General features: G+C 40.4%; 1 protein-coding gene across 5 annotated transcripts in view; it reads right to left on the reverse strand.

Annotated features, from left to right (window-relative positions):
- WASHC3 (WASH complex subunit 3) overlaps positions 1–3,077 on the reverse strand; it is a 58,731-nt gene extending 55,654 nt beyond the window's left edge. For 2 of the 5 annotated variants that reach the window (XM_049884199.1, XM_049884196.1), the window contains exons 1-2: positions 2,924–3,073; positions 2,255–2,353 (exon numbers count right to left, since the gene is read on the reverse strand). In XM_049884199.1, coding sequence (XP_049740156.1) covers positions 2,255–2,353; positions 2,924–2,974 — 150 coding nt within the window. In that variant the 5' untranslated portion in view covers positions 2,975–3,073. Of the gene's footprint in view, positions 1–2,254; positions 2,354–2,923 lie in introns of all 5 variants that reach the window. The other 3 variants (XM_049884197.1, XM_049884198.1, XM_049884200.1) reach the window with 3 other exon arrangements.
- Positions 3,078–14,960: the final 11,883 nt, after the last annotated feature.

Genomic DNA, 14,960 nt, shown 5'->3' on the forward strand with positions numbered 1-14,960 from the left:
TTCTTTTTCAGAACAGAAGGTATAATGTAACCGGGTAGTAAGATGTTTTTGGCTTTTCAAGTTAATAGACCAGAGATGGAATCCCAGCTCTGTTACTTTCTAGCTGTGTGGCTGTGGGCAAGTTATACAGCAGCCAGTGATGAATGAATGAATGAACAAACAAATGAATAAATGTCTAAGCAAATGATTTAAGCCTTTCTACAGCTCAGTTTCTGTGTAACTGGGATACCTGAACCTCTCTCAAATGGCTGGGCTGTGATGATGATCACGTAAAGCACTTAGTACAATGCCTAATACAGAATAATCACATGATAAATATTAGTTATTGTCTTTACGGAAACCCTGGTGGCATAGTAAAGAGCTACAGCTGCTAACCAAAAGGTTGGCAGTTTGAATCTATCAGGTGCTCCTTGGAAACTCTATGGGACAGTTCTACTCTGTCCTATAGGGTCACTATGAGTTGGAATTGACTCGACAGCAACAGGTTTGGTTTTTTCCTTACTGTCATCACATTGAGCAAACATATCTATAACTGACACAATTATCCAAACCTCTAAAGTGAATTGTAAAATACGACTTACAATCAACCACAGGTTATCATCCTTAGGAGAAAGAGGCAAACTACTTTAAACTTATTGAGTTTTTGGTCAATAAGCTTTTTCTCAGAGTTCACGAAGAACTAGGAAGTAGTGACATAGCCAAAACAGTTGGGGGAGAAGCTGAGAGAGGAACAGATGGGGGAAACTTGTGAAGCATGAGGCTTAAAAGCAATCAGTAAGTAAGTGATGATTATTGTTATCTTTGCTTTAGCTGTCAAACAGACAACACTCTCCAGGCTTTGAAAATTGTTAGGTACTACAATGAGGAGGGGTTATCCCTGCCTTAGAGCAGCTCAATCAAGTTGCTTTCACAAGAGTGTTTACTTCTTGTTTTGTTGTTGTTTATTCTATTTTTTAATCTGGTGATGAAGCATATAGGGATGGAGTATCTGCTCCTCTCTATTAACAATCCTGAGATACTCCCCACCTAGATACTTCACCCTACTCTGGTATAAAAAGTGAAGGGCTAAATCCTTGGCTTACTGCTTTTTATTCAGTCAATTCTATCTCCAATTAGAAAGGCACAGTACAAAATAAAATACATGGAAGCAAGCACCTAGGCTCTGGACCTGCTGTTAGATAAAACACACTGTTTTGATCCCCTGACTCTATCAACTGGCATATCATACCATATTTTATTTTCTTTTGTCTTAATGAGACGGTAAAAAGATTTTGATAAGTAGGCAAAAACAACAGCAGGAATCTTATCCGCTGAAAACAGTTTTCCTATCTCCATAAAAATTGTAGTAACAATAATACATGTAACACTCTACTAGCTAAGGCTATTTACCTCATATGAAACAGAATGAACTTCAAATTGTTTAATCAATCAACTCACCTAACTATCTAAGCCCCAGTGAATTATCTAATCCCCCTGATTTACCTCTCTCTCTTCTTTCTTAAACTTAATTTCAAGCCATGTTTCCAATTTGCCTTACCCATCTTTTTTTTAAGAACAAGAATCCCTGGATTTGGTACCTACTCCTTAATCTGGTACTTAATCCTCACTTACGAGTTATCTGCAGAAAATATTCTTATTTCCATAATGACATCTGATGCCAAAGTTAGCTTTCTAGGCTACCTCTCCAGGGCATCTTTTGGATCAAACCAAACCAAACCTGTTGCTGTCCAGTGGATTTAGATTGATGGGGACCCCACAGGGCAGAGTAAAACTGCCCCATAGGGTTTCCAAGGAGCAGCTGGTGGATTTGAACTGTTAACCTTATGGTTAACAGCCAAGCTTTTAACACTGCACCACCAGGGCTCCAGTTTGGATCAAGGAATGTAAAACAATTTGAAAATAAACTGAAACAATATATACTTAAAAATGTAAATATCTGGGTAAGAGCACATGTAACAAATTTCAAAATCACAAGTGTTTTCAACTATGAAATCTTGGAATTCCTTTTATTCTCTTTAATCACAATAAGCTTTTTTTTTTTTAACCACAATAAGTCTTACTGAACTATCTTCCAAAGACCTTTAAAACACTATTCAGCAGAGGTGGAGTGCAGGACTGACTTTAGCTTAACAAAACAACTGGGTGACAAGAGGCCAATCTGAACAGAGTGATTCTTCTTTAACTCCATTTGCCATCCTCAAAAAAAGCAAAGTGATTTCTAGGCTACTCTATAAACCAACATCACAGGACCTACCTCCTCACAAATTGTAGAAAAGTGGTTGAGGAACTGTACTGTGTGCACCACAAATTGGTTTAGAAATGCCACCGTTCTTTTCTGTTGAATAGCTGGCACCTGTGTTATGTAAAAACAAACATGATTCGTACCGGAGGAACGTACACAGTGCAATTCCTTTGACATATGGGCATAGGAACAGGGCGTCTTGCTGTGTGATATGAGTTTCTTGAAGTATTGACAATCGTCATTAACTTGTTTTCATAAACTGTGAGGTGGGGGGTCCGAAGACGATAGAAGCTACATAAAATTTTGAGAATTGACTCCGGATTCACAAATTTTACAGGTAAAGGCAACACAGGTAAACACACAAAAACACGTGGGGGCCGAATCAAAGAGGTAGGGTTAAGAGGTCGCAACGGGCCCAAGTCGCCAGTCGCTCGTCTCCGGGCACAGAGACACGTTACCCGGGAAGCGAAGGCTGGGAGAGGCACAACATCCCCTTAATCAGCTCTGGAGGGACCCCTTTTCAAGGTGAAAGGTGAAGACTCCCTCCCGAGGCCAGCAGAAGAGGGGCCCGGGGCCAGGTACAAGGTGGGGCCTGGCGAAGTGGGGTCTTTCTGGGAACGGGGAGTCCCTTCCTCGTCCTCCTCCCCGGTCTCCGGAAGTTCAACTCCGTCTTTTACAAACCTTGGTCAAGTCTATGCCCGACCCCATGAGAGGAAGCCCGTCCTCATCCATCTCCTCAGCTGGCGGGGAACCCAGGGCTCTCTTCCAGACCCCTCCCAGACAGGGCCCGCCCAACCCGGTAATAGCGCCCAGACACCTCCACAAATCCCCGCCTCCTCAGCCCTTCCGCCGGAAGAAAATGCCTCCGCTCGCCAATCACTCGGCGACTCCCCGCGAGCCCGCCCCTGAGCTCAGCATTCTGGGATTGGTAGTTCTAGGTCCAGATTGTGACGTCAGACTGGGGGCCGCAGGGTTGAACCAGGCTGAGGTTTTGGTGGTAAAATCTTGAAAAGGGGGCCAAAAAAAAAAAAAAATCAGGAATTGCATTCTTACAGTGATCTGGAAAGAGCTTTGCACTCTTGCACACTTAGAAATGAGAGGTGGAAGTGAAGATGGATAGGATGAAGAATACTTTTAAATGCTTATCGTTTCATTGGTTTTTTTGGGGTTCATGTCCATAACTAGTTGAGTATCATCGAATATTTTTAATTGTTGTCTTTCAGCAAATCTGTTGAGTCCCTCTCATGTTCTAGTACTCTACTGGGACTTGTTAGGTGCTGTCAAGTTGATTCAGACTCATAGCGACCCCATGTACAACATAATGAAACACTGACCAAACACTGTGTGGTCCTGTGCCATCCTCACAATCATTGCTATAGTTTTGAGCCCATCGTTGCAGCGACTGTGTCAATCCATCTTGTTGACCGTCTTCCTCTCTCTCTTGCAGACTCTCTACCAAGCATGATGTCTTTCTTCAGGGACTGGTCCCTCCTGATAACATTTCTAAAGTACATGAGACAAGTCTTGCCATCCTCACTTCTAAGAAGCAGCCTAGCTGTACTTCTTCCAAGACAGATTTATTCATTCTTCTCGCAGTCCGTGGTATATTCAGTATTCTTCACCATCATTCAAATGGGTAAATTCTTCTTCGTTCTTTTTCATTGTCCAGCTTTCACATGCTTATGAAGTGATTGAAAATACCATGGCTTGGGTCAGATACACCTTAGTCACCAGAGTAACATCTGTGATTTTTAAGATTTTAAAGTGGTCTTTTGCAACACATTTGCCCAATGCAATATGTCCTTCGATTTCTTGACTGCTGCTTCTATGGGCATTTTTTGTTGGTCCAAGTAAAATGAAATCTTTGACAATTTCAGTCTTTTCTCTATTTGTCATGATGTTGCTTATTGGTCCAGTTGTGAAGATTTTTGTTTTCTTTATCTTGAGGTGTACTGCATACTGAAGGCTGTAGTCTTTGATCTTCATCAGTAAGTGCTTCACATCCTCTTCACTTTGAGCAAGCAAGGTATCATTAGCATAATGCAGGCTGTTAATTAGTCTTCCTCCAGTCCAGATGCTGCATTCTTCATATAGTCCAGCTTCTCATATTATTTGCTCAGCATACAGACTGAGCAAGTATGGTGAAAGGATACCATCTTGACGCACACCTTCCCTGATTTTAAACCACACAGTATCCCTTTTTTCTGTTCAAATGACTGCCTCTTGGTCTATGTACAAGTTCCTTAGGAGGACAATTAAGGGTTCTGGAGTACTGAGACTACAACTATAAATAAGATAAATAGTGTGACAGTTGTAGGCAACTGTATTGTTTTGTCTTTTCACCTTGATAAGGTCTACATGAGCCTAAATTTTTCCATTAGACTGTAAATTCTTTGAAGGATTTTCTTCATTTCTTATGACTCCTCAGTTAGTACCAGCTGCTCTGCTTTGCAATGAAAACTCATTAATAATTTTAATACACAGTTTTGAGGTTCTACTATGATCCAACTATGGTATCAAGCACTGAAGATTCATCCACCCATCCATTCTTTGAACAGATGTTCCCTACAATGTGCCACCAAAACCAAACCAAACCCACTGCTGTCAAGTTAATTCCGACTCATAGTGACCCCGTAGGGTTTCCAAAACTATAAATCTCTATGGAAGCAGACTGCCACATCTTTCTCCCACAGAGCCACTGATGGTATCGAACCGCTAACCTTTCAGTTAGCAGTGAATCACTTTAACCACTGAGCCACCAGGGCACTATGATATGAGTTGGGAATACAACAGTTAACAGAACACACAATTCCTGCCTTCACGTAGATAAACAGAAAATAAACAAGTTAACAAACAGATACTAAGTTGTCCAGGAAGAGAGACAGAAAAATGAAAAAAAAAAAATTTAGTGTGATAAAAACTAGGCTAAAATACGCCCCAAAGAGGAGCACCTAACCCAGGCTGGTGAAATTAGGGGTGACTTCCTGAAGGAGTTGATGCATGAGCTGAGTTTTGAAGATGCAAACATAAGCAAGATGAAGAAGATTGGGAGGAACATTCCACAGAGAGTATCAACATGTGTGAAGGCACTGATGTTTGAGCCCCAGAGACCTACATTTCCCCTGTAAAAGCGCCCCTCCGTTGGTTTCCACCCCATCTTTAATAGGAGCAAGGATTCCCACTGAACTCGTTCCAGAGCTCTGCTTGCTCCTGGCGAGTCCTCACCCTTTCCTCCTCCACTATCACTCTGCACTTTGAGGTCATCATAATTATTCCTGGACTCCTAAGTTATCTCTCAGACTTCCAACCTCATATTGATTTCTACAAGCCTTTTCTTGCCTCTCACCAGCTCAACAAATCCTTTCACAATGCCCTCTGGAACTCAGTCATTAGCAAAATCCCCATTTTCTCAACGTCTTCTTTGACCATTCCTCTCTTTCTGCTCTAACTTGCCTGCTTATTAAGGATACTGCTTCCTGTGCAGCCTGTAGTTGTTTTCTTGCCCACATCCCTGAATCATTAGTTTAGGAGGTGTTTTCGTTCATCCTCACTGCTTCCATACCATTGCTTTTCCTTCCCCTAAAAATGCCCCACAGCTCTGAGTTCATGCTATCCTATATAGAAAGATACCTTGTAGCATCCCTCTACAGACCTTTAGGTCACTGCTACTCTTTCCTTGGAGTCCTTACTTTTTGTCTCACTGCCACTGTTTATAACACTATTATCATAACTTGTGGGATTTCAATATCTGCGAACATAATCTTTCTGGTACCTTGGTGTCATGGATTGAATTGTGTTCCCCCCAAATATCTGTCAATTTGGCTAGTAGGCCATGATTCCCAGTATTGTATGACTGTCTATCATTTTGTCATCTGATGTGATTTCTCTATGCGTTGTAAATCCTATCACTATGATGTTAATGAGATGAATTAGTGGCAGTTATACTGATGAGATCTACAAGATTAGATAGTGTCTTAAGCCAATCTCTTTTAAGATATAAAAGAGAGGAGCAAGCAGAGAGACATGGGGATCTCATACTACCGAGAAAGCAGTGCCGGGAGCAGAGCGCGTCCTTGGACCTAAGGTTCCTGCGCAAAGAAGCTCCTAGACCAAGAAAAGGTTGATTAAAAAAAAAGACCTTCCTCCAGAGCTAACAGAGAGAAAAAGCCTTCCCCTGGAGCTGACACCCTGAATTTGTAGTTGTAGCCTACTGGACTGTAAGAGAATAAATTTCTCTTTGTTGAAGCCATCCACTTGTCGTATTTCTGTTACAGCAGCACTAGATAACTAAGACACTTGGTCTCACAGTTCCTTGAACTCCTGTCCTTTAGTGCTCTTGTCCTCCATTTTCTTATTTCAGCCACACTCACTCTTCCATGGGCATTCTCCAGAACTTTTCATTGCCAAATATCTTCACTCTCTCCATAATCTTAATTTGAAGGATCCACTGTCTGGTCGGTACTTTCGATCTTTTGAGCTCATTCTCTCTGTTATCTTGACTTTAACAGTTCTTCGAGCCATCACGAGAAAGCTTTTTCACTGTACCATAACCTCATTATATCCTCACTTCCTTTTTTACCCAGTTTAGATCTTATGATTCATTATAATCACCCAACAAACTTTTCCCTCCCTCCCTTCATCATACTTACCTGGCAAAAACGTAGTAAATGGAATGTTCTGTCTCTTCTGTACCAATTGTATACAATTAATACCGGTTGGCCTCAACCAGACCCTGTTTCACTTTAAATTCATGCTCTCTTGAGGTTATACCGTCACAAGCTCCCACTGCCACATCTCTTTTCAACCCACATCTGAGCCCTGAAACCTTGCCTTTCCTACAATTACTATGGATAATCTCTCCTACTATATAAAGCCAATTCCTCTATTTGTGTACTAGATACTATTCCTTCTCACCTACTTGAGAACAAAACAAAAACATCACTCCAATGATTGCCCCCACTCTCTCCTCTATCGTCAATGTTTCCCTTTTCGTTGGATCATTCCCAGCTGAATACGAACATGCTATTATTTCACTGGTCTTAACATAAATGTCTTGACTCCACTTCCTTCCCTTTCCAGCTACCCTTTTCAGAAAGATTCCTCAAGATTGTCCACCATCACTCCCTTCGATTTCTCTCCTCCCAGTCTCTCCTAATCCTACTCCAGTTAGCCCACTATGCCATAAAAACTGGTGATCTCAAGGCCACCAATAACCTTCATAATGCTAAATCCTTTGATCATTTCTTTCTTCTTATTTAGCTTGGATAAGCAACATGTGACAAAGTTAATCACCTTCTCCTGCCTGAAAATTTCATTTTCCTTCCAGGATATTACTCTTTTCTGGTTTTCCTTTTATCACTCTGGCTACTTCTTCTCATTTTCCTTTGGCTGGTTTCTCCTCATTTTCCCAACCTGTAATGTTTTTTACATTTATATATCCAGCCCAAATCTCACACTGGAAGCCAGTGTGGCTGAAGCAAAGTGTACAAGAAGGGGAGTTGAAGGAGATGAGGTCTGAAAGGTATGTGGGGACCTGATTATATACGGCTTTGTAGGCCATTGTAAGGGTTGGCTTTCATTCTGGGTGAGGTGGGAAGTCATGGAAGATCTCAAGATCAGGAATGATGGGAGCTACTTAAGAGCCTTAAGCAGGGAAGTGGCATTATCAAAATTGTATTTTAGGACTTTCTGTTTGGCACAAAGTAACTGGAATTATTGATGAGGATGGGTAGGTGAGCCTGGAAAAGTTAAATAGCTACTAAAGTCACCCTTTACATTTTCTCCCTTTCACAGCCTGTATTTTTTGGCTCCTAAACAACTTGAGTTCCTCTGTAACTCTCCATCCAAGCTCTGTCAGCATTCTCTTATGCCTGGATTACTGCAAGAGCCTCCTTCTGCCTCCATTTTGTGTTTCTGCAATCTATTCTAAATATTGTAGCCATAGTGACTTTTTACAGAGACAAATCTGATCATGTTATCCAGGATATAATTTAAAAAACAAACAAATAAAAAAAAAACAACCCATTGCCATCAAGTTGATTTCAACTCATAGTGACCTTATAGGGCAGAGTAGAAGGCCCATAGGTTTTCCAAGGAACAGATGGTGGATATGAACTGCCTACCTTTTAGATGGCAGCCTAGCTCTTAACAAGTAGGCCACCAGGGCTCCAGGGTATAACTATGCTTCCCATTTCCCCAGCTTAATGTGCTTACAAGGCCCTCTTTATGGCCTTGCTCACTGCTCTAACCTCACCTCTCACTAATCTTTCTAACCCTCCATTTTAATTCCAAAGACTTTCTTTCAATTTCCGGAACCACTTGCTGTGAGCCTATAAAAATGTTACCTCTTCTGACTGGAACAATCTCTCTTTCTCTCTGACTACCCTGTCTGAATAACTCCTACTCATCCCTCACAACTCTTGTGTTTGGTTTTCAACAGTTTGAATATAATGTGCTTGGGCATGATTTCCTTTGTATTTATCCTGCTTGAGGTTTGCTGAGCTTCTTGGATATTAAAAGAGGTTGGTTTTTAAATTAAATTGGAAAGATTTTTGGTTATTAATTCTTCAAAAAAAATTATTTTCTGTCACATCTTCTCTTTCTGGGATTCCAGAGACACACGAGTTTTATGATTCCTTGCTATTGTCCCACAGGTCGTTGATGCCCTGCTCGTTATTTTTTTCCTAAAGATTTTTCTCTCCCTGTGTTTCAGTGTGGTTAATTCCTAACAAATACCTTCAAGTTCACTGATACTTTTTTTCCTAGTGTCTGATTTATTATAAAGCTTGTACAATGAACTTTTGATTTCAAATATTATGTTTTTCACTTCTAAAACATCCATTTTTTTTGGAGTTTCTTTTTTCCCCCTAAAATTCCCTTTGCCCATTAAGTTTATCTTCTCTTCCATAAAAAACAAACTTAGAATAGTTATTTTAATGTCCTTATCTAATAATCACAATATCTGGTTCATTTATATTTCTATTGAGTGCTTGCTTTTTGGCCTCTCTCATAATTTTTTATGCTCGGCACTGTGAAATAGAGAATAATGGAAAGTTAAGTGAGGGGCTGAGCATTCATCTTCCTTCACAAATTGAGGTGAACTGATACTGTGCTGCGGCTCTAACTAGATTGAGTTTCCGTCCAATTAGCCTAACTCCTGACCTCCTGCAGGACTGAACTCTTTGATCTTCTCAATGTTTGAATGATCATTTTGATTTATCTTTGGATTCAACTTTGACAGGACCCAGTCCAATCACCATGAGAATGCACGAATTCTTTTTACTTACCAAAGCCCTTTCTCCACTCTTGCTTTCTTAGTAATCTTGGAGATGGAGTATAGGCCTACGTGATTTATTTTTGCAGTTGGGGTCCTTCCAGACCCAAGTCTGTTCCACCACTTCCTGCTATTGGCAAAGTCTCAGCCAATTTCTTCTTGTCTCAGCAAAATCTCCCAGAGTGTGGCAGGCTTGCTCTTCTACCCACTTGCACTCTGACTGGGCCTTTCTCCCCAGGTATAGTAATGCCACAGCTCTCTACTCACCTATGTCCTTCTAGAATTCAGTTCATCAAGGCCTTCTTACATCTACTGCTTTTCAATAGCCTTATGAAAAAGTATGATTTTTACTTTGTCTTTACTACTTGTTACTACCACAGAGGTGAAAGGCTTTTTCTCATCTTTCTACATTCTAACCAGTAGCAGAAGTCTCATCATCCTTCCTTGGAGTTTTCCCTGGCTCCAACAAGACTAGATTAACTGTCTGTCCTAATATATGCTTCCAGAGCATCCTCTGCTTAACCTTATCTTAGTATGAATTATACTTGCCTGTTTGTTTAGATTATTGATTGAGGGCAGAGACTCCACCTTGTTCACTATTAAGGCTCAAGCCCAATGTCTGACCTATAGTAAACCCTCCATAAGTATCTGTTGAATTACTTTTGGGCCTAATGATCCCTTGATCATCTATGAACCCCTGATTGTGACTGGACCCACAACTCTGGGTAAACTCACTCATTTAGCCTTCCTGAGCAAAAACTTCAACTGGCCAACCTAGTCTTTTTCCATGTGCCTCCTAGCTAGGGAAAAAACCAAAAAGCAAGACAGTTATCTCATGATTAAGTACAAGTAGCAAAATAAAATGAAACTGTAGTAACATGAATTTGTTCTCAGTTGGTCCACTGACAAAGAAATTTTCAAAAGCGGTTTGGTTTCTTAAAAAAAAAAAAAAAAAGACAAATATAATGCTAGAAGACGTGAAAGAAGAGTAGAAGTGTGGCAGTTTCTCTCTGCCTCCTAGGATCCTTGATGATTACCGTTCATCTCATCCATAGCTCCTGACAGCATCATTCACATTTTAATAACTGAATTTCCAGTACTATTAACAACAACCTATAGCTGGAAGACTTGGCCCACTGCCAGAATCTTCTGACCTATGTACTCTCTCTTCCAGGCTTTCTCTCACTGGAAATGTATTACAAGATTTCATTTACTATAGTGAAATTCTGAGGGAAAACAAGTAGATTCTAATGAATTCTGATTTCAAAGGGCAGCCTAATATATGCCACCTGCATATCTTAATTCAATTAAAAAAAAAACCTTCAGAATTTTTCAGTATCTTTGTTTTCGTAGCAGGTTACTATAATATTGCTATTAATTTTACCATGAATAAATTCTTATGTAGGGGAGAATGATGAGAACTGGGTTCCCATTTTTCTTTTGTTTCTTCCCACTCTGCTTCAGGGTGGAAGCTTTAGATAAGAGGCATGGGGTAGTTCATAATAGTGGGAAAACATAAATAAATTTCCTCTATCCCTACCCTGCCTCCATCCCCCCAGGAGTGATACAAATCATCTGGTGGGATTTGGCAAGTGGAGGAATTCTAGTCTAGTTAAATCAGTTGTGTTAAGAATTCACTTTTCAGGCTGTTTCTTTTAATTGCTCTGGCTATGTTAACTTCACTCAGAAAGCTGGCTTATGGGCTCTATTCTCTAGTCAGGAGATTGGATTCCTTTCTAGAAAACTGACTACACCTCAAGAGACCTGAAGATATTTAGCTAGGGGTGGTTGTTGTTAGGTGCCATAGAGTCGGTTCCGACTCACAGCAACCCAATAGGACAGAGTAGAACTGCCCCACAGGGTTTCCAAGGAGCGACTGGTGGATTTGAACTGCCCACCTTTTAGTTTGCAACCTGAGCTCTTATCCCCTGCACTACCAGACCTCCTACAGTTAAGAGGTCCCCAGTAAAACAGCAGATGTCCTAATGATTATCCTGCTTTCTTTGAAACGGTTGGCAAAAGGTCTCACCTTTCCATATGTGGACTTTCAAGTACTACCTTGGTTTCAGTAAGGCACCTCGCCCCTGAGCTTAGAGTCTCAATGGTTCAGTTTCTCAAGAAGTGATCCCAGGGGAAGGGGTAGCTGCATGGCTATGCAAGCCAGGGGGAGGGCATTCATGGGGGGTGTACAACCGTTCCTCATCCAAACTGTCAATCAACACTCCTGTTTTTGCAACCCCTGAAACACTACACCCCACTTCAGAGGAACTGGTGCCCCAATTCCTCAACAGGTACGTGCTGTAGAAACCCATAACTTCTTAACTTTCCTGTCTTGGAAGATCAAGACCGTGAACATACCCTTCTTCTTTTAATCTTTATAACATTCCTTCCTTGCTCACTCATTTGATACCTAGTAGATGCTACTTTTTTTTGTGACCATTTGGTATTGCCAACCTCATTGTAATTACTTCAAGGTCAGAGTCCTTAGTTATCATTTCATTATATTTCCTTACACCTATTTTAGAGCATTAAATGTCTCTGGGAGGTACAAATGATTTGCACTTGACTACTAACCTCAAGGTTGATGGTTCAAACTCACCCAGTGGCACCATGGAAGAAAGGCCTAGCAATCTGCTTCTTTGTAAAAAAAATTTTTTTTTTTTAATTTTAGAGCCAAGAAAACCCTATGGAGCAGTTCTACTCTATAACACAAGGGGTCCACCATGAGTTAGAATCAACTCAATAGCAATGGGTTTGGTGTTTGGTTTATTAGAGCCTTGAACATCGTAGATAATATCTGCTTGTTTTCAAATTAAAAAAATATAATATAAAAGCAAAACATCATGGAAAACTAAAAAGTAAGGAAAAATGTGTAGGAGGGAAACATATCACCCATGTCACACCTCTTAGAAGTAACCATTACCTTTTTTATAGAGCTAAGGTGCTTTGCAAACCATGGTGGCATAGTGGTTAAGGGCTATGATTGCTAACAAAAAGGTCAGCAGTTGGAATCCACCAGGTGCTCCTTGGAAACTCTATGGGGCAGTTCTACTCTGTCCTATAGGGTCACTATGAGTTGGAATCGACTCAACAGCAAGTTTGGTTTTATGATGCTTTATCTTGAATTCACCAAGTCAGATTTTTCCCGCTTTGATAGGGACATAAATGAGGTAAACTTAAGAGTCATGAATTTTTGCTTAACTTTGCACACTTTCTATAGCTCTCACTCCTCTTTAGAGAGTAAGCCTTTCCATTTATTAAAATTTAAAAAGGGGGGGTGGACAGTAAATGATGCCACTATCAGCTGCTTCTGATTAGCCTCCCCTGGCTGCTTCAGTAAATGATTCAGCACCTGGACTTCTGAAAGCAGGTTATTTTGACTCACAACCACACAAAATCACTTAACACTACGCTGGAAGTTCAACAACAACATTTCTTCTGTAGCTTTGTTTCTAAAGTCCAAAATGATCATGTTGGAGCCTTTGCTATTACCTTTTAAAAGGTGACTGGGCCAGAAGCTCTGAGCCAGTCTATTTAGAAAAGTGGTTTGCAATGTTTTCCACTATGAGAAGTCTTTTTTAATATAATAAATTTTGAGGAACCCCAGATGATTGTGGCTGGACATTCAATACTGAGCCAATACATACACATTGCTGAGGGAAATCTACAAGAGGAATATTAAATGGAAATGAGCGAACTAAATTGGGAAATTCTTCTTCAAATCCCAAATTTTAGTTCAAGGATATATTTCCCTCCCTTTTATTTTCCAGGCTACTTTCTATAATATATATGAAACACAAAACCAAACCAGCTGCCTTGGAGTTGATTTCAACTCATGGCAACCCCATGTGTCAGAGTAGAACTGTGGCTCATAGGGTACCAATGGCTGGCTTTTTAGAAGTAGATGGCCAGGCTTTTCTTCTGAGGTGACTCTGAGTAGACTCAAACCTCTAACCTTTTGATTAGCAGGTGAGTGCTTAGCTGCTTGATTCTCCTAGGGACTCCATAATAATACATATGTCTATACATATATCTATCCGTACATAATATATAAGGAGTCCTGGTGGCCCAGTGGTTCAGGGCTTGGCTGCTGGTAGAAGATTGGTGGTTTAAACACACCCAGTGGCTCTGCAGGAGAAAGACCTGGTGATATGCTCCTGTAAAGATTACAGCCTGGAAAACCCTTTGAGGGTAGTTCTGCTGTGTCACATTGGGTTGCTGTGAGTCGAAGTTGACTTGACGGCACTTATCATCACCAACAGCATACATAACATACCTATAATACATCCTGCCTTAGAAAGCCTTCCCTCCTATATATCACATAGGCGGGAATGGTTAACATACATCATTTTGCTCTTTACCTGAACTCCAGAGCTGAACCTGGGGGCACATAATAGATATTAAGTTGACAGGCACACCTGGATATATTGGGAACTTTTTAGTCCTCTCAAGATTGCTGAATGAGATTCCTAAAAACCACTGTCTCTGAGTGAGAGTTCCATTGATAGACTCATTCCTTCTGCTACATGTTATGGTGCTTTGGGGCAGGAGTTGGCAGATGACAATTTACAGGGAATCTACTGGATACCTGAAGTCAATATCTTCTAGAATTATGAGAGCAAGTTTGGTTTTTGGGGATGCTTTTCTCTATATTATTCTAGGATCCTATAGAGGTCATGGCTTTTAAGGGGACAGAGTGTTCTGATAATGGTATAATTATGAATATAATTTTGAGAAACTCTTGCAATAACTCTAGATTCTCTCAGTATTTGCTGTTAATAGGTTGGGAAGCACTGGCCTGGGGTTTTATAAACACTATATGTACATGTGAACACATCTTAGGTATTGAGACAGGTGTTGGAATGAATAGGTTAAAATCAGTCAGGATTCTAGACTTGCTCCATAGGCTTAGGGTTTCGTGTATCTGTGGGTTATGTCTGGGATGCAGTTGAATGTCTGAAGCAGCTCTACGTATGACCAGGTCCTGCACTTCCTCAAAACCAAGTGCCAGGGAAATCTTATTAGAACTCTGTAGACTTCAGGTGAAGGATATTCCCCACAGATGATCTCCTTGGTACTGGCAATTTGGAGAGAAATGTATCCTAAGCTGTACACCACACAGCTTGAGGCACTAATGTTCAACTTTCAGGAGAATAGGTCCTATAAAACATTTGGCAAAGGGTCTAAAATCCCAGAGTCTATATCTTAATAAAAAAAGTTACTTTTTGTAACCTAGAAACATAAAAATAAGCCCTTATAAAAGAATTACAATAAAGTATGTCTGAGTTATTCTACCTGTAATAAATACTTAGTTTTCATTAGTATTAGTGGAAAAAAGAACTAGCAATTAATCAAAGAAATATTAAATTAAAAAAGATGGTTGAGAAGTTCTTTAAAAAGTAAGTTATATTGGTCTGATTTAAACTTAATGCCAACTGAAGAAAA

This window comes from Elephas maximus, chromosome 4 (genome assembly GCF_024166365.1).
Source record: "Elephas maximus indicus isolate mEleMax1 chromosome 4, mEleMax1 primary haplotype, whole genome shotgun sequence".
Lineage (NCBI taxonomy): Eukaryota > Metazoa > Chordata > Mammalia > Proboscidea > Elephantidae > Elephas > Elephas maximus.